At 42.8% G+C, this 18,424-nt stretch overlaps 6 protein-coding genes across 6 annotated transcripts; 3 read left to right on the top strand and 3 right to left on the bottom strand.

Annotated features, from left to right (window-relative positions):
• Nucleotides 1-1,629: 1,629 nt before the first annotated feature.
• On the top strand, nucleotides 1,630-3,434 carry EAF02_009138 (uncharacterized protein; the record flags this gene model as incomplete). The annotated part of the gene is made up of 3 exons (XM_038905186.1): nucleotides 1,630-1,913; nucleotides 1,978-2,044; nucleotides 2,103-3,434. The coding sequence occupies 3 exons, from the start codon at nucleotides 1,630-1,632 to the stop codon at nucleotides 3,432-3,434; spliced, it is 1,683 nt and encodes a 560-aa protein (XP_038755083.1).
• A 306-nt stretch (nucleotides 3,435-3,740) lies between these two features.
• Nucleotides 3,741-4,470, bottom strand: EAF02_009137 (uncharacterized protein; the record flags this gene model as incomplete). The annotated part of the gene is made up of 2 exons (XM_038905185.1): nucleotides 3,741-3,957; nucleotides 4,007-4,470. 2 exons carry the CDS (start codon nucleotides 4,468-4,470, stop codon nucleotides 3,741-3,743), a joined length of 681 nt encoding a protein of 226 aa, XP_038755082.1.
• A 1,309-nt stretch (nucleotides 4,471-5,779) lies between these two features.
• EAF02_009136 (uncharacterized protein) lies at nucleotides 5,780-7,543 on the bottom strand (the record flags this gene model as incomplete). The annotated part of the gene is made up of 1 exon (XM_038905184.1): nucleotides 5,780-7,543. One exon carries the CDS (start codon nucleotides 7,541-7,543, stop codon nucleotides 5,780-5,782), a length of 1,764 nt encoding a protein of 587 aa, XP_038755081.1.
• A 1,384-nt stretch (nucleotides 7,544-8,927) lies between these two features.
• Nucleotides 8,928-9,676, top strand: EAF02_009135 (uncharacterized protein; the record flags this gene model as incomplete). Its single annotated transcript, XM_038905183.1, has 2 exons — nucleotides 8,928-9,279; nucleotides 9,327-9,676. The coding sequence occupies 2 exons, from the start codon at nucleotides 8,928-8,930 to the stop codon at nucleotides 9,674-9,676; spliced, it is 702 nt and encodes a 233-aa protein (XP_038755080.1).
• Nucleotides 9,677-10,430: 754 nt separating this feature from the next.
• On the bottom strand, nucleotides 10,431-11,770 carry EAF02_009134 (uncharacterized protein; the record flags this gene model as incomplete). The annotated part of the gene is made up of 3 exons (XM_038905182.1): nucleotides 10,431-10,783; nucleotides 10,894-11,089; nucleotides 11,141-11,770. The coding sequence occupies 3 exons, from the start codon at nucleotides 11,768-11,770 to the stop codon at nucleotides 10,431-10,433; spliced, it is 1,179 nt and encodes a 392-aa protein (XP_038755079.1).
• A 2,800-nt stretch (nucleotides 11,771-14,570) lies between these two features.
• On the top strand, nucleotides 14,571-16,685 carry EAF02_009133 (uncharacterized protein; the record flags this gene model as incomplete). The annotated part of the gene is made up of 1 exon (XM_038905181.1): nucleotides 14,571-16,685. One exon carries the CDS (start codon nucleotides 14,571-14,573, stop codon nucleotides 16,683-16,685), a length of 2,115 nt encoding a protein of 704 aa, XP_038755078.1.
• Between the last annotated feature and the right edge of the window lie 1,739 nt (nucleotides 16,686-18,424).

Here is an 18,424-nt window from a genome sequence, read left to right as displayed (position 1 = left end):
GGGTATCTAGTACGGGACAGGACTATTAGTGGATGTATGGACTGACGGGACACAGCAAAAATGGACTTGTGAATATCTTTTGATGTTTCAAATCATCTGTCTTAAAAATTGTTACAATTGTTGATTAGAAATGAAACAATCGAAATGTGAATTCTAATATCAAACAATTGAAGAATGAATTTGCTTAAATTATTGAAAGTTGGAAAGTGTCCTGTCAATCTATACACCCACTGGTGGACAGGAGAGAAAAGTGCCATGCCGCCTGCAAACCCCAAAAAGTACAATGTAAGGAGAACTTTCACTAAGTGTAAACTTCCAATATATTCGTAAGATGCAGCTTTCACTCAACAACAAACACAACACCAAGCGGCTTTAGCTCACTTGGGAGAGCGCCAGACTGAAGTTCACTTCGGTTCATTAATCTGGAGGCACTGTGTTCGATCCACAGAAGCCGCATTCTGCGAGTTGAGGACCACCCTGACTGACCCATCATTTTTATTTTTACTTGAATTTTTTCTTCTTTTTTCCCCCTCCGAATTTACTGCAACCATACGCTACGAATACGTTGCGGAGCATGCCTACCTACAATGAAAGAATTTCATGAATCAAACCTTATATTTTTAGTTGAGCCTCGATCAGTTATTTAGTTCGTTCATGTTAATCCACTAAGTTTTCACTAGAAGATTTCACTAGACGACGCGAAGAGGGACTCAAAAGGGTAGATGGACACTCGACAGACATTTTTGAGAGCTGGAGGATAAGCGAAGAAGAGGAATTGAAACTTTGAAACTTTGAAAGTTAAATATTTTTGGGTGGGACAATTGGCTCATATCAACGAAACTAACGAATGAGAAGAAGTCGGTACTCCGTAAATAATGATTCGGATGGCATTCTAACAATCCGGTATAGGAGCGAATCGAGCCCATCGAGCCCATCGAGCCCACCGAGTCGTCCATCAAGTCGACCATCTACGGAGTACATCGTACCTAGGTATATCCAGTCCATTCACCACCAGTTTCCACTGTCCACCGAATACGCAAAGTGGCGGGGTTAGAACTTTTCATCGAGTACACTCGTAGGTATTAGGTAAGCAACGCAACGCAACGCAAATGGTGGTTCGACGGTCAACAGTTGACCCAATCTTTCTTTATATGCCGAAGATCTACCACAATATGAAATCATTTCCGACGGTTAGACTGTTGGACTAAGCAAAAACCTTCGCGAACTACCTAAGCCTAGCCAAGTAAAACCCCTGAATGCTTACCATCATCTTTTTCTCCCGTGCTTTCGTCCTAAGGTGAAAATATTACTTGAGAATTTCATTTTTTTGTGGCAACTACTCAAAGGACAGGATGGTCCCCGATGTCTAGTCTAAACGTAGGGATTTCTCTCACATTTCGACAACTATCTCGGTGATGGCGTGCTTCCATCAGGGATAGAGAATTTTTATTCAACAGGGAATAAAAGTGTCAAGTTATCCAGACGCGTTGATGTCTCCCTCACTTTTTTCTCATTTCCATTACCATTATTCTACAACATCTATCCATCCTTCTCATCCATTTTGAGAAGCGTCTATGTCGTATTGGTGAATAGAGAATTGAATTCTTAGCTGCATTCAAAGTATCCACCATGTCGAACAAGACTTACACCTCACAAGAATTGGGTATCCACGGGACGCCGTCTCAAACTTCATTGGATAATCCGGGAAAACCAGATATCGCAAATGGAGAGGTAGTTCATTCGGCTTCAGGTCATCTGGATGCCGTTTATGGTGTCGGTGGGGTGGGACATACACAGAGAAGATTGAAGGCTAGACATGTTACCTTTATCGGTTTTGGTGGTGGTATTGGTACGGGTCTTTTCATCGGTACTGGTGCAGCTTTAGCAAATGCTGGTCCTTTGGGTTTGCTATTGTAAGTCAACGCCTAGTCGGTTCAAATGTTACGATGCTCGAATTGGTATTAACACAAATTTTAGGGCTTACAGTGTTGTCGGTCTTCTTCTTTGGTGTGTAATGGAGTCAATTGGTGAACTGGCCACTCTGGTACGTTTTCACAGGTCAATCACCTGACATTCACCAAACAAAAGCTCACAAGTCATAGTTCCCAACTGCTGGATCTTTTCCCCATTTTGCAACTCGATTCGTCGACCCTGCTCTTGGATTTACTCTCGCCATTTCCTACGGTTATTGCTACACCATTGCTATTGCTTCGGAAGTTTCAGCAGCCGCCATCGTAGTATCTTACTGGACAGACATCACACCCGCTCTCGTGATTTCTATAGGACTCGTCGCGATCTTCCTCATCAATATCGCCAACGTCAAGTTCTACGGTGAAGCAGAGGTCGTCACTGCTTCCATCAAAATTCTTTGTTTCTTAGGATTGATTATCGTCTCTATAGTTATCACAGCCGGAGGCGCACCCAATCACGAGTCTGTCGGATTTAGATATTGGAAAGATCCAGGTCCATTCGTTCCCTACGATGGAATCACCGGGAACAAAGGTAACTTCCTCGCATTCTTTAGTGCATTCATCAACGCCAGTTTCTCCTACATCGGTGTTGAAACCGTCGTTGTCGCCGCCGCGGAAACCGAAAACCCACATAAATCGATTCCCAAGGCCGTCAAGCGTGTTACCTATCGAATCCTGTTTTTCTATGTCCTCGGTACGCTTCTCATTGGAATGATCATTCCCTCCAACGATCCAGCCCTCGTAAGTGGTACCGGTAACGCCAATTCCTCGCCTTTCGTCATCGCGATCAAGAACGCCGGAATCTCCGTACTCCCATCTATTGTCAACGCATGTATCCTTACCTCCGCCTGGTCTGCCGGAAACAGTTACTGCTACATTGGTGCGCGAATGATTGTCGCCATGGCAGTTGATCGTCAAGCGCCTCAATGTTTCGCCAAGGTCAACAGATGGGGTGTACCATACTGGGCTGTCATCGTATCCTTCGCATTCGGTCCGCTAGCATATCTAAGTCTCGGTTCCGGAGGCGCAGCACAGGCATTTACTTGGCTTCTCAACCTCAGTACGGTTGCGGGTCTTCTTGCCTGGATGACTCTCTGCATTTGTTATATCCGTTACCATCACGCATGCATTGCTCAAGGAGTTGATCGTAATAACCTCCCTTTCAAAGGACGTTGCCAACCACTCGCCGCATATGTCGGTGCCATTGGCTCCGGAATCGTTGTTATCTTCTCCGGTTTTGGTGTTTTCATCAAGGGCAACTGGAGCACGGCGGATTTCATTGCTAGTTATATCGGTATCGTCATCTACATAGCACCCTATATTTTCTGGAAAATATTCAAGAGCACTAAGGTGTCGAGATCGAAGGACGTGGATTTGTTCTCCGGAAGATTCGATGCCAGTTCTGCGCCGGTGGAACCGATACCTACGACTGCATGGGGCAAGTTCTTGGATTGGCTGTTGTAAGATTATGAGGAAAGAGAAGAGAAAGGAAGAGTAGGAGGTGGAACTATGATTTTTAATGATGCATTTTCAACAACATGATACCTAGCGTTTTAACAACACTTATACCCAGTCAATTTTACGTTTATATATTTTCTCATAGCCATAGGGCAGCAGATTTTTGGAGTCATGATTCATTTGAGTGTGTGATGTGAAGTGAGGAGGCCGTTTTGAGTTTGAGCTACCTGATTGATACTTCTAGGTTTTATACGATACTGTGCATTGTGTTTCTTCGAGACGAAAAAACGACTCTTCAACATATGCCCATGGTTATTCGCCAACTTTCGAGACGCGCGCATACTTCCGTCGAGTTAATATCTGGATGCGGTTCGATACGGACAAAGCCCAGGTGCCGGATTTGAAGGACAGTTGGCGAAGCATGGCACCTTTAATAGCAGCCACAAATTGATCGACAGCTTCATGCTCAAAATGAACATTTATAATCAACAGAAGGATGAGTGCAGCCTTTTCCCAAAGCCTCGCTACTCTTGCCCATAGTAGCATGTGTTTTCTTGTCCAAAAGCAACTGCGCATACCTCTCTTTCCATTCAGCAACTTCCTTTTTGGCAGACTCAGCTTCTCCCCGAACACGATCAAGGACATTATGAGTACTGTGGAATTCATGCTCGACGTCCTCAAACATCATTTCGAAAGCGTGGTTGTAATCTTCGAAGCGCTTCAAGATCTCATATCGCTGTTTTCCAGTATACGCGCCACCAGCAGCCACAATTGCCCTGTCCATGTCTCGCCTGATGAGACTTGCTTCGTCGCGACGCTCCACCATATCCAGACGAAACGTGTCAAACCTCGGCTTGCACTCGTAACAGTTATAATCGAAGGTTTTCACGTCGTGGGGATCGGCTTCGGGAGTGGAACATGCAGGAGGGGGAGCACTTTTTCGACTCCTTGCTGCCTCCCAGGCTAGATAGCTTTCGCATTTCTGCTTGCCGGAAATAAACTCGTGGCCGCAGAATGCGAGACTGTAGATGGAACGACACATGATCTTGATATGGTCTAGTGCTACTTGATATGCGCTGATGAATTCTTTGAGATGAGATTCGAGGTCCTGTGCATCGCATTAGCTTGAATATTTTTCACTTCATCTCCACGACTGCAAATATAAATATTTACGCCTTGAGATCGAGAAAGAATACATACCGTTGCTCTTTAATGGAATAAACTCGGACTTGAAATCGCCACGCGATAGGTCGTCTGATGGAGCTGGAAATTTCGATATTGGCTACAAGGACTCACTCGGTAATCTAATTCAATCTATGAAACTATCAGTATACAATTATTCCCGAATTTCGCACTCATCTATATTGCGCATAAGAAAATAAACTTACCGTTCTCGAAATCTTAAAAGCTTCTCGTGGTGAGATGAGATGATAGTAAATGAGATGAGAGAAGTGTGATTCAAGCACTTGGGATTGTCGCTATTTTGTTTATTCTCGTATCGAGAAGAAACGAGAGGGATGAGCAGAGAATGTGTAGAAAGAAGATGAGACGAGGTGAGAGATTAAGTTGAGAGTACTAGGTAATCAGTTGGCGAAAATTCGATTTGGCGCTAAGGACTTTATTGGGAATACCTACACTAAGGGAGAGGGGGAAAGAGGAGGGTAAAGGTGAAAGTGAAAGTGAAAGTGAGGATGCAGAGATACATAGGTACGAAGGAAGACATGCTTGGTGAGATTCTAAGTGGGTGCTGTGTTGTGGATCTTCATATATGGAATCGTGGTCTATGACTTCATGTCGATTCGGGCAGCTCTTGAAATAGAGGACATCTATATGTATTAGTTAGTAGTACTAAGGAGTGATCGGAGATGGATAGAGTTATAGTATCTACTGATATTCTTTTTATTTGCGGAAGATGATGAATGAAGATTGGAATTTAGATTGAAGTAGTAGTCAAGATGTTGATGATGATACCCGAGTGAACGGATTCTATAGTCAAGTTCTTGCTCTAAGGGAATGCTTAGTTTGCATGGTGTTTAGATAAGTTTTTATTCATGGGAATTGCAATGTAATCTGTCATTTCACGTGTCACTTGGAATTGAGGTTTATTGGTGTGTTATTTAAATTTCTATTTTGTGTAAATTTATCGTATGTTCTGTTCTGTTCTATATTGTACAAGGCGATTCATTTGTTGTTCCTTTATATCCCATAATTCCCCAATTCCACCAATCTCCTAACAAAGAAAGAAATTCGTCATATCTCGTGGATCATTTCATAATTGTTCAGAAAGGATAAAGGACAATAACAAGAGATAATGAAATGGAAGAGAAGACAAAGAAAGCTATTCAAAACAACTATTCAACCTCTTCAAACAATTCACCACGCCACACATCACCATCCTCACTTCCATCCTCTACCCGTATCCATTCGCCTTCCGCTGGCGATGGAAGACCAAAGATACTGCGACGGCCATACGCGATATTATCGGGCTCCTCCTCGAAGACTTCAACCTCCATAGGAGTGACATCCACGAAAAATGGTTCTGGTTCTGGCGTTGGTTCGCGCCAAACGCGAGGTTCTTCGGCTTGCGCGACGTGTCTGCTAGCTCGGGCATTTCGTTCCTCGTTCAGATGAGTGAGCATCTCCATGGCGTTTGCGGTGTACTGTCTCACAATCTCCCATTCTGCTTCTGTGGGATAGCTATCGCTAGCTAATTGGTCGTCTAGGAAGCGAATGCATTGGTTGAGATACGCAGCGCCGGTATCATTTAGACCTGGGAGTTCGCGGATGAACTCGTTGGAGATTTGAACCAATTGTCCGAGTCCGGCAAGGGATTGCTGGATTCGTTGTCGGGAGGGTGTCATCTCTATTTCGCTGGATTCGTTGTCGGAATCTGATAATGCCAGATTAGAAGGTTCGTCCCCAGCATCAGAATCAATGTAATCGCTTAGATCCAAGGAACTGAGTTCATCATCGTCGTCATCCTGTGGCTGGATTTCGGGTTGCTCGGGCTCGGGTACCTTTGCTAATGGTGCTGGTTCGGGTCGCCCAGCGAGAGCCCGAAACATGCGTGCGGCAATCGTGTTTCGTGAAATGGAGAATAAAGTGGCTTGGGCGGGAGCAACTTCTACCAAATACTTTCGATACTGATTAATGATTGTATACCATCGGTCGAATTTTCCTCTGAGGCTTTCGAAAGAATGTTCGTTCTCGTGTTTCCATTCGCAGAAGGTCTTGCGATCTTCAACTCTGCCCCATACAGGCACTTCACTCGTCAAGTTGCGCGCCTTGGGATCAAAGTCGAAGGTTTCCTCGTCCTTTTCGAATTTGTGCATGACCTGGCCGATGAATCTGTCGATTCTCTCATCATTCGCGTTAGAACGTTCCAAGGCGTCGATATAGGAGATGATTTCCCGACGAACTCTGTCTTCGGCAACATAACGGTCCGGCATGTCTTCGGTCCAAGTTCCGAAGTTGTTTCTTCTCGCTGCTGATGTGAGCGTTTCCATGGCTCGGTTAAAGTTTCGAGTGCTGCCAACTTCGTGGAGGGAAAACCCCTGGTCGGATTCGGTCATGGTTCTGGAGCCAGAATCGATTTCGGCTTGTCTTTGAATACACTCGTCCAACATTGCATCTTCAGTAAGGACTATAGAGACAACTTGAAATTCATCATCGGTCAAATCATGATCGACTTCTGCAAGTGCGTCCATGACGTCTTTAGAACGTGCCGCGAGATGTTGTCTGTGTCCTATAATGTAGTTACTATGAATGTCAGTAAAGCCAATACAGTAAGGATGAAGTCTCTCTTTGTTCAAGAAAAGTTCAGTGTACTTACTAGCAATAGCTTCATCGGTCAATGGAAGCGGTCGCTCCAATCTTTGCCATTCGATGATGGCTTTGGCTTGTTGGTGATGTATAGTGGTTGATGCAGCTTCTTCCGCCGCTCGTTGTCTTTCGGTGCGTCTGCATTCCTTGCAGCATCTGATTCTGCGATGTCGGCCTCGGATGGCGTGGGTAGTGGTTTCGGTAGTGACCTCGGGATATTGCTCACACTTGGAAACGTATTGGATGGTTTCCTTGCTGCATCGCTTGCAGCGACTTCGATTTGCAAAGCACATCTTGATAGATTTATTGATTGATTGTTGATCTGTAGATAAAAAAGTCCGGCTTCTAAGCTAAGTTGTTGATATGAATATTTGTGGGAGTTTTTGTGTGCTCTGTTCTATTGAATCGGGAATGAGTATTTGAGTTCTTAACGAGAAAAGAAAGGGGGTACAATCCAGACTTACTTCCCGAGAGTTATAGAAGGAACAATAACATTGTTCAATTTCTGTTCTCTGGATTTCTTTGTTGAGGTATAAACAAAGAAATCCATTGCTTCTTTGTAAAATCTTTGAGCTTATTTTCACACAATTTCTGAACAATGCCACTGTCTCGCAACCTGCCCAGATATCGAATACAATCCCTATTTTTCGAACGCTCTCCATGCATCAAACGTAATTGATCAATTGCTAAGGATTTTTTCGGACGTTCTCTCTGTTCTTACTAACGAACGACTTTGTGGAATCAACATCGCAATCGAAGCTAACGGTACAAATTTTAGGCACGGCCAGCACTCCCTTATTCTTCCTTGGACATCATTGTTCTGGTCCAAAATTTGACTGATGTATTTGATCTCCAACTAGGTACCATCGTGAAATGATATCGCATCAATCCCAATAACTAGACATAAAACATGAATCCTGCACATGCTGCGAGAAGACGCCAACTCTGTATCATATAACTATTGAAAACTCTGCCACTTGACGAGAGAACATTTTTATGATTTCCCCGAAAGTGAATTTGGTCTTTTGGTGAAACTCAATCTTCAAGGTCTCATCCAAAGTAATTTGAAACAAGAAAACGTCAAGAAGATACATTAAGAGATCGTTCTAGAACCATCATTCGTAACACTCGTTCGGACATGACTGCTCAGCCAAAAGTGACGTCTATTCTTCAAGTGAGTCCCAATTTCAAGTGAAGTCCCACGTGAAGTCCCAAGTGGTAAAGCGATATAAACAAATGCCAGCAATAACAATAAGCATCATCCGAAATTCTGATCCGAACACTCTCACAATTCCTAATTCACTTCATCTTATCTGCTACTTTCTTAGCTTCTAAAAAGTTGGATCTGGTTCACTCTTATCAAAAAGCCGTACTTAAAAGCTTTTCTATTTAAAATACCATCTTTTGAAAGTCGAGTCTATACATCTAAATTTATGTCGAGAAACGACAATCGGTAATTCAATATTGATTTCCTGCGGCTTTTGATCGACGCTCCTCTCTGACCTTCGACTTCGAGAAGGACAGATATTCCAACACTCGTCTGCGAACAAATCACAATTTATCGAGCATTCAGATTCAACCATCTCGAACACTCTCTACCCTACGAAGTCGAGTCCAAAAAAAGAGAATTCATACCCACGAAAAGACTTCTCTGAATTCACCTCCAAATCAGGAATCATGTGCAAAGCAACACTCACACACTTCAGCTGTTTATGCACAGCCCTCGTAGTTCACTCATGCGCCCTTGGTTTTCCACTCGGTCGTATGGTTTGCGGTCCGCCCAACCTAATCAAGAAAGATATATATGCCTATTCACACTGCGATGATTGTGTGGAAGGCGCCCCTCTAAGAGAGGAGAAACGAGTCAGACTAGAAAAGAAGGCAAGTGAGAGATGGATGGAGGTTGTGGAAGATGTGATCGGTGATGGTGATGAGCATGGTGAGGGAGTGGAAGAAATCAGATCGGAATGTGCGGATGAGAGAGTTGGGGATGAAGGAGAAGGCGGGGTTTACGATGAGGGTAAGGATCGTGAGAGAAGTTTGGAGAAGGATTGGGAAATTTTGATGTATAGACAGAAACCAAGGAAGGACACCAGGAAGAAAACGAAGACGAAGAGGCGTGGTTAGCTGCTCAAGAAGCAATTCAATCTGAGCTCGAAAACTCCGAAGACACCTCCGATGAAGATGATGATTTGGCTGCTGCTGCACAATTACTTTCAGCGCTTAGACAGGAACTCGGGAAGGGTGATATAGTTTCGCAGGACGCAGATATTGATGAGAGTGAGGAGGGCAAGGAAGAGGGAGATGAAAAGGAATATAAGGGGCATGTGCAGACAATCATGGAAAACTTGAGTAGGCTGAGAGATAGGAGTGAAAGAGTGGAGGTTGATTCTATGGTTGCGGAGCAGGAAGATTGGGGAATTTAGGGAGGATAATTGGAAAGTTGGATTTTTAGTGCGCGGCATCGATTTGTTTGTCGTTTCTACATTGAACTATGCTTCATGTAGCTAGGTTCATGAATTTTTCATGGAACAATTTCTGAGACAGATTGATAGGATGTGTTGAAATGAATCGATGGGGCTTTCTTTGATGGTTTCTTTCACCGTGTTCTAGTTGATGGTATCTTAATCGATCAACATATTTCTTTGTACGTTTCTGCAACGGATTTTCCGACTGTTGAACAACAGTTTTTGAAAATAAACATTCCTAGTGACAAAAGCTGAATAGCGGGAAAATGTTTGAAGTTCCAGCCAATTCAATGCCTACAGGCGCTATCGCAAAGCACTGTGAACAGAGAAAAGGAAGGATTGTGCTTTTTGAGAGAAAGTACGAGATGCATATGATAAGGAGGCAAAGTGGACAATGGATGGCTCTTTTGCATTGGAAGCGAAATTTTGTAATCTTCAAGTGAGGAAATGGACCAAACACGTTGAAAATATGATGTGAAAGACTAATTATCATAACTGTGATTGCATAATCCTTTTCTCGGCGTTGCTGTTGAATCCTTCAATCCGATTATGTCTACTTAACACTTTAGCGCTTGTATATCGAATTCAAGCCTTCTCCGAGTTTTTGTGCTTCTAGACCTTTTCTCTTATCATTTTACTGTCTATATTCGGTGAGAGATTGTCATTCATCTCTAGCCTTCCCAGTATGAAAAGTCTTATATGCCATTCTGGCTCACAAATTCTCCTTTTCTTGCTCGGACTCTTCCTTCTTTTTGGCTTCGTTATCTTCAGTATCATTCTTTTCCTCGATTTCATCTTCTTGATTAGACACTTCTTGCTGTTTGGTCTCCTTCTCTGCTTTTTCTTTTTCAACATCTTTATCTTGCTCATTGTGATTCTCCTGCCCTTGTTCCACGTCTTTCTGTTCTTGTTCAATCCTGTCCTGCTCAACCCTCTCCTGCTCGATCCTCTCTTCTTCAATCCGTTTCTCTTCCTTTTCTTGCTCTATCCTTCTCTCTTCTTCAATCTCTTTCTCTTTCTCAGAACCTTTCTCTGCCTCGCCGCCGAATTTATTCTTCCACGTCCCTGCATAATGATGATTCACGAAAACCTTTCCTTTTCTTTCTTGAATCCATTTTGCGTCCCCGCGAATGCATTTCCCGGTAAAATCAACACATCATGAATCAATCTCGCACTTCTCAATTCTCCAACATCCCTATCATCAAGATCCCTTCCCAAGATTTCTTTGAGACTTTTGATAATTCCCCACGTCATTCTTTTTGGTCCCGTTATATCCACCACATCACTAATCATGCTCAGCTCTATTCCTTCAATTGATACCTCGTTTCGACGTGCGATTTCATTCAATTCGTCCAAAATATCATTGATGACCTGTATTAAATAGTTAGAGACTTAATTAGTCATGGATTATCTACTACTGACCTGCATTAGATGTGGAGATCTAGGCTTTGCCATGATAGTCCAACTCGCAAATTGCGAATACATGGCAGTATCTTCCTGATAGTCATAATCGAACTCCAAACCAACGACAAGCTTTGCGGCTCGATGTTCCTCCAAGACCCAATCATCCATGGGAATATCCTCACACGAAACATCTAAATCAAACCATACTCCCCCATAAGCATATAGTATTAAATAACGCAGTAAATCGGCTTTCAAGATCGGTATGCTGAGCGAAAAGTAGGTATGTAGTATATCTGGCCGGTGGGAAAACCATTTCCATACGTACTCATCCGCGAACGCATCAGTGAGCACTTCATATTCATAGCCGGGATTGATATCCAGACAGTGATATCGGAATCGTTTAGCCTCGTCCGAAACACCTTGAGGTCCTACTTTATACCATAGCTTTTTGGGGAATTCTGGAGCTTCTGATGAATGTGTCGCAAGGGGCGCTGAGATGACTACGCTGGAGTTGGAGGACTTTGTAGAGATTGGTAGTTTTTGTTTATTGGAAATTTCTTCATGCTGAATTGCTACTATGATGAGAAGGAAGATAACGACAGTGGATAAGAGTAATGTTTGGTATTGGCAGGAGGTTTGTCGATACATAATGTAGGATTGAGTGGGAAATGTGGATGTTACTTCGATTGTCCCCATGCAAATCTCGCCTCATAACAGCGTTTCGAATATCAAATACGATGTTTGTGACGACTAATCGAATTATTTTTCAAGTTCTCCTTCATAACGCATTGAATGCCATCCTCGGCATTATATTGATGGTTGGTTTGAGTGTCGCGTTTTGATCTCATTCCTGTTCTTCCTATCTCCACATTCTTCATACAAATATTCCATTCCACAATCAAACCCCCGTAACTCGAGAATCTCTATAATCCGTATCTGGTATTCATTTCTTTTTTCAGCTGCAGTGATAACTGATAGTTCAAATACCGGGCAATCCCAAATCTCACTTGAAAGATAGCAATACGTTTCTCTTCGAAATGACCAAGAGCGATGATCCAGGGCCTCTTTTCCAAAGCCAATTGATCAATATTACGGATATCTTAGTGATATATTTAAAACTCGCTTCTTCAGCTAAAGAATGAGTTTAAGCCCCCTTGATTAGTAGACTGTAGGTCTTGGCTGGGTGATTACGCCAGCCTAAATGAGCATTAGTTTCACATGACTACTAAAACACGAAATGCGAAGCGAGAGAAGCATGATTTATTGACACAGACTCATCAGATAAGATCTTTTGAAGTTAGTTATTGTTCATTTAGTAATTGATGCGTTGATGCGATCATCATGACTGAAGTATCATCTTTGAGTGCGCAGGAGAGATGAGACCAGCTCAGTTTCTGGGCCGTTCCAGACATTGCGATTGAGCCTTTCGAATATATTAACGACTGGGAGGCGCCTCATGATTATCATTGATATAATTCACATGTGAAAAATGGGTAAATTTCTATATTATCTTTGGCTTAGTTCCACATATGATGGCAATCGATTTCTGAGCTCTTGCTGAATAGAGAAAATGAGTAGACTTTCATAAATTACTCATCTTGTTACTCACCTGGTTACTCACCTGGTTACTCACCTGGTTTATCTCCTTAAATTCTTCTTCCTTTTGTAAACTTTCAATTTCGTTCTTATCAAAAAAAACTCAAACTTTGCTCTAAAGAATGATAACGCAACAACTTCTACTACCCACAAGTCTTTGATCCCTCGCGACTAGAATTATCTCCTAGAACCATCTTATCTCTCTATCTCGCTGGCTAGACCCATTATCTGGAAAAAGATTGACACTTATTCAAAGTCCATACAACCACGTCTCAACCACGTCTCGATTTTTCATGGGGAACCCAATGAATACTCTTTCGATGGTAAGACATAAAGGAAATGAAGACATTACAGACGGAAAATTGGAAGGTCATCTTGGAAATTCTTAGATAGAACCTTCGAGCGACTCGATCTCGCAAGGCTACTGCGACAGTACAATGAAAGTGCAAACAGAAAATGGCTGTGTGCTGCTAGAAGCATACGCTGATACATTCAAGCGCGAGCAGACTTTCGCTACCAAAGCAACAATTGCGAGGATACGAGCTGAATTCGACGAGTGTTACAGTTCCATGCCAAGAGAAATAGCCATCGAAGAGGTACTTCAGGCTATAAAAAACTCCCAAGATGATTGGAACCATAATACTTGGGCCGGTAACTTCATCACTGCTTTCGATGATATGGAAAATCAGCTTGAGGAGATACAGAAAGCTCGAAGACAGTGTTTTGGTTGTGATATTTCATCGAATTGGGATTGTGATATTGATGTACAGCTGGGAAATACCAATTGAAAACAAATCGATTGGAGTGTGAATGACCCTGGCATGATTAGATACCAGTCGCTGACGATATGGGATGAGAACGGCGAGGCGAGGATGCTAGGCTAGCGAAGCTATTATACATGCGAGACTTTAACACAATAAACCTCAAATCAAACAATGCGATCATATCTCCAATTCTACCATCCATCACTTCATTCTTCTTTATGAAAGAGTTCTCGGTTACATCAAAGCAGTATTCTGGGGAGAGTGAGTTCAGTGAAGTTAGCTAGACACTGAGGCACGGCAAAACAGCAGGTTGCTTGTGTGAGACCACACCGTTGCCATTTTAATGCTTCAATCCTTGCATCTCTTCTAGAAATTACACTAGGTACAAGCAAATATGTCAGTCCACATCCTCATTTCATGTAGTCCCACATCTTCACTCAACCTTCCAGACGGAAACACCATAATTTCCATCCTGAACAATACAAGAATTTCTTCATCCCCTTCCATATATTCAGACACCGTTATTTCAATACACCACTTCTTTGCACGCGATCACATCAGAACTCCTTCCTCCATCCAGGGAATAGACGACGCCCCACATTTCCGACAATCATGCAACTTTTAGGAGAAATTAGACGAGAACTCAACATCTCACTTTTGATTGCTCAGTGCTAGATGCATGAACCATTCTCTTCTCTTCTATTGGTCTTTCTCTTACAACAGTTGATCATGCCTTTTTCTCTTTCACATTCACTCGCCTTTATTAGTGTGGAATTAAAGCTCTGGAGCACAGTTTTTAAGCCAATGAACTTTTAGCATTTCAGAGCTGTGCGAGCATTGTACCGGGGTCTCCTGTATTTAAGGAGTTCTTCGGTTTATGAAGATTTTAAAAATTACATCACCAAGTTCATCATAAAAATTGACGTCAGCGTCAATATATTCAGCCTCGCCGCGCGAGTTTGTTTGTGTTACTAAAAAAACAAGGTAAGTAACTGCTGTCGCAATATCTTCCTTGCTAAGTTGCGTACTCTAGACCTTCAATCTATCGTCCAAGGCAACTACAAATATCTTCACAACAGCAAGCAGTCATGACGCCAGAACTTTCCCTCGTGGAAGCGCAGCCAGCGCATGCAAATACTCCCTCTGTCATCGACCTCCTAACTCAACTGTCCACGCCTCAGCCACCCAAAAACAACTCCACAGCGACCTCCAATATTCCATCCATCCTCAACCAACTATCCAGCTTCTCCTCTGTCAACAAGATAATACCCAATAACAGCTGTCCCTTCATATCACGCCTTTCCACCGACGTCCGCACACAAATATACTCCTATCTCCTCCTCAACCCCATACTTTCTAAAGCAGAATGCATCAGTCCCGAAACCGATTTCGGCATGAACCAAAAGTACGAGCTCGAGCCTTCAATTCTCAGAACATGCAAAGAAGTCTATGGAGAAGCATCTACCGTTCTCTACGGCCTCAATACATTTTATCTCGTCGCTATGAAAAGCACCCGCATGTTCCGTTTCACGCTTGCAGATTTCATTAGCGGAAGCGCGCTTACGAGATATTGGAGAGAAAATGCTGATATCTTCAAGGCTGCGCCTGAGTCTACTTTATATCTGTGTAAAGTACGTCAATGGCGAGTCGAAGTAAGCTGGTATGGATCTCCTGGCCAAAGCGCTATATCTCTTCCTGTAGTCTCTATGAAAACATACGAGGAATACAAGTTCACGAGATCGTTACCAATAGATCCAAGAACGGGTTTGCCGCCTGTTTCTGGACGAAGGAGAACTCGAAATCAATATTTGCTGAGACTTGGAACGCAAGAGGCGACGAGCTCGACGATGGAAAATACACTTTCGTTCTTGAGACCGTTGCTCGAATATAGTTTGGTGCCTTTTTGTCATTTGGTTGCACTTTGTGAGGTACCGCCGCATACTCTGGTGATTATTATTAGAGCAAAGAAGGAGGGGGAAGCTCCCATACGATCCGAATATCTGGGTGTAGTGCCTACAGAAGCTGAGAAATTGAGACTGGTAAGACCATTGGAGATGCTACGAGGAGTGGGTAGCTTGGTGTTTACATATGGCGAGAAGAGCAGTGAGAACGACGTACCGTCTGGCAAAAATTCCACCGAAGACACTACACCAGCCAACGAAGACGCCAATCCATATACAAGTCAAAACAATACGCCATCCAAGATCTCAACCTACCAACTTTTCCAACATTCAGGAATCATTCACCTGGTCACCTCCAAAGCAAAAACCATCGCAGTTGAATCCCCCGCCAACATATACAACAACCTTCTTTCCTACGCCCAAGCCTTCGAACGCTACGAATTCTTCAAGCAACACATGGCAACCAACTGGCTCTATCAAAATGCCCACAGGGAAACCCCCAATCCCTACAAAACCAATACTCCAAACCCCATCCAAGTCTCAAATCCATTTGGTCCTCAAGACACCTACAGATCTCACCCCGTTAACCGCCATCTTTCCATCGCCGCAGCCGCAGTGAGAAGACACGATATCGTTGCCCTAAGAAATAACCGCAAAGCCGTGATTGAGTACCTCGAGCCACAATATACACGTATCCTCGCTCAAGTCAAGAAATTTCGAGAATACACCGAGAAACAAAATAAAAAATTCGGGATCTGGAAGGGAGTTTCGATACTCGAGGAGAAAATACTTGAACGAGCGAGAGGCGACAGTGCGCCAAATCGGTCATCAAAGTCCCACCCCGAAAAAAGAACGAAGAGTATCGATTTCTCAGAAGCACTAGTGGTACTTGAAGAATACGCCGAGTCTTTCACCCGCGATATTCCGCTCGAAACACGTCGTCAAATTGCGCTCATTCGTTATGAATATTACGGTCATTACGAAGTCATGGAACGCGAAGTGGCGATTCGGAAACTGCAGGAAATGGTAGTTGAGATGCCGCAACCATTTGAAGAAGCGGCTGTGGAATTCAGGAAATTGTATGTGCTCGCTGCGAACGATATGCAGAGACAGTTTTTGGAGATTAGGAGAGCGAGAAGACGGTTGATTGAGGATGATAATGGGAGGGGTAAGAGGGAATTCCCGATTGATTTTTCGATGGGGATGGAGGATGGGGAAATTGATTGGTGTGTGTGGGATGATGGACTTGTGGTTCCGGAGAGTATTTTTAAGAATAAGAGGCATCAGGCTACTTGGTACTAGTATATTAGTAGTTATGTAGGTGAGTTTATAACGCGTATGTGACTTTTGCGCTCAGCGAGTGCTCTTTGACGATGACCGAATAGAGAACAGAGGGCTATGTGTGTATACCGATCAAAACATGCAGTATGAAAATAGTGATGAAGAGAATGAATTCGATGAGAAGTATATAAAGGGGTCTTTGAACGCTTTTGATAAGGATTTTGTGGATAGAATACTTTTGATTTTTTTTGCTGTATATACTTTTCTTCCTTCTTAACGTTCCTGTTTCGCTTTAGCTAGTAGAATAGCCGAACTACAACTTTCTAGAAGATAGATTATAAGGAGAGGGAAGAATATAACTATTTATATCAACTCGATACAACTAATCTAGTGCTAATCTAGATATTGTAGAATTGTAGTATTAACAACAAAATCCATACTCGTTGATATAAGATAAATAGTTATATACAAACTACTAATCAGTATACCCTCTCTCTATCATCCCTTCAAATATTCGAAATAACTCCCGTCATCGTATTACATAAGAATAGGATATATTCTTTAATAAAGAATCTCATTGCTGTCAACATTTCAAAATTCCTTGTAAATCTAATCAGAATCAATAAGGCGATAAGTAGTAAATATATGTCAAGAAATACTAATCGAATCTCAAAATTTTTTATAACAGAAGATAAAACAAGCAAGAAGAGTCCACCCCCGATACTCTATAATACAGCCAGCTAATAGAAGTTCGGAAAGTGTGAATCGAAAATGTAAAATTCAGTATGGAAGGAATTGTACACGACAGATAGGATGGTACTGTTTCTAGAGATGAAGCGAGCAAGGAGCGCAAGACTGACTACAAGCCATTTTTTTGCGGAGATATTAACTGAATGGATCGTGAGGATCGGATAATCCATCCCAGGTTACTATTATCGGAGTGGGAACTGGGGATTGGATTGGTTCTGCTGTTACTGTTCAGTGCTTGTGAAGTGCAGAGGGAATTTGGACGCGACGTACGTTCAGATGGAAAGATGGGCAGTTGTATATCATTCTCAGTTATTCCGATCTCCTCTATTGCAATGCAATTGACATATTGACATAGTTCAGACCTTCACTTGAAAGCAAATACCTGTAAAAAATTAAGGGATAAACGAATAATGATGAGTGAGGTCGACGCCAAGAAAAGACGATACAACTGAAGCATCACAAGAGAGCGAAATCGCCATTGTTTTGAAACTGAGCAATTTAATTATAGCAACAAATAGAAAAGGCATCTAGATATACTTATTAGATAGGAAGGTCGAAGAACGAATTAAAAGTGCCTATCACGAGCGTACTCATCACGTGATAGCATCATCCACTGCGCCTCTCATACCATGCTCACCGACGACAAGGTGCAGAAAGATCAGAGTAATTTAATGACTCCCACAACTTACTTACTAGATAGCGATGAGGTGAAGATCAAAGAACAATCTTACCTAATCTTACCCTAGACTTCATATCCAAGACACCCTTATTCTCCTCTCCCTTACCCTGCATCTTCCATCCAACATCGAGTATCCCAAACCTACCTCCATCCAACCCTCAAACCTTGACTTATCAATATCAATCATTCCAAACTCTCCATTCTCGGCCCGAACACGGTTTTTATCTCATCATCAGTCATCTCAGTCGGTTCGTAAACCCTTACACCCCTATCCATCCCCGGGACCCGAGTATTCATATCTCATACCATATCTCATATCTCTCACTCCCCT

Source organism: Botrytis sinoallii (assembly GCF_014898435.1).
Source record: "Botrytis sinoallii strain Bc 23 chromosome Unknown BSIN_018, whole genome shotgun sequence".
Classification (NCBI taxonomy): Eukaryota; Fungi; Ascomycota; class Leotiomycetes; order Helotiales; family Sclerotiniaceae; genus Botrytis; species Botrytis sinoallii.
This window is presented reverse-complemented; position numbering and strand designations above follow the sequence as displayed.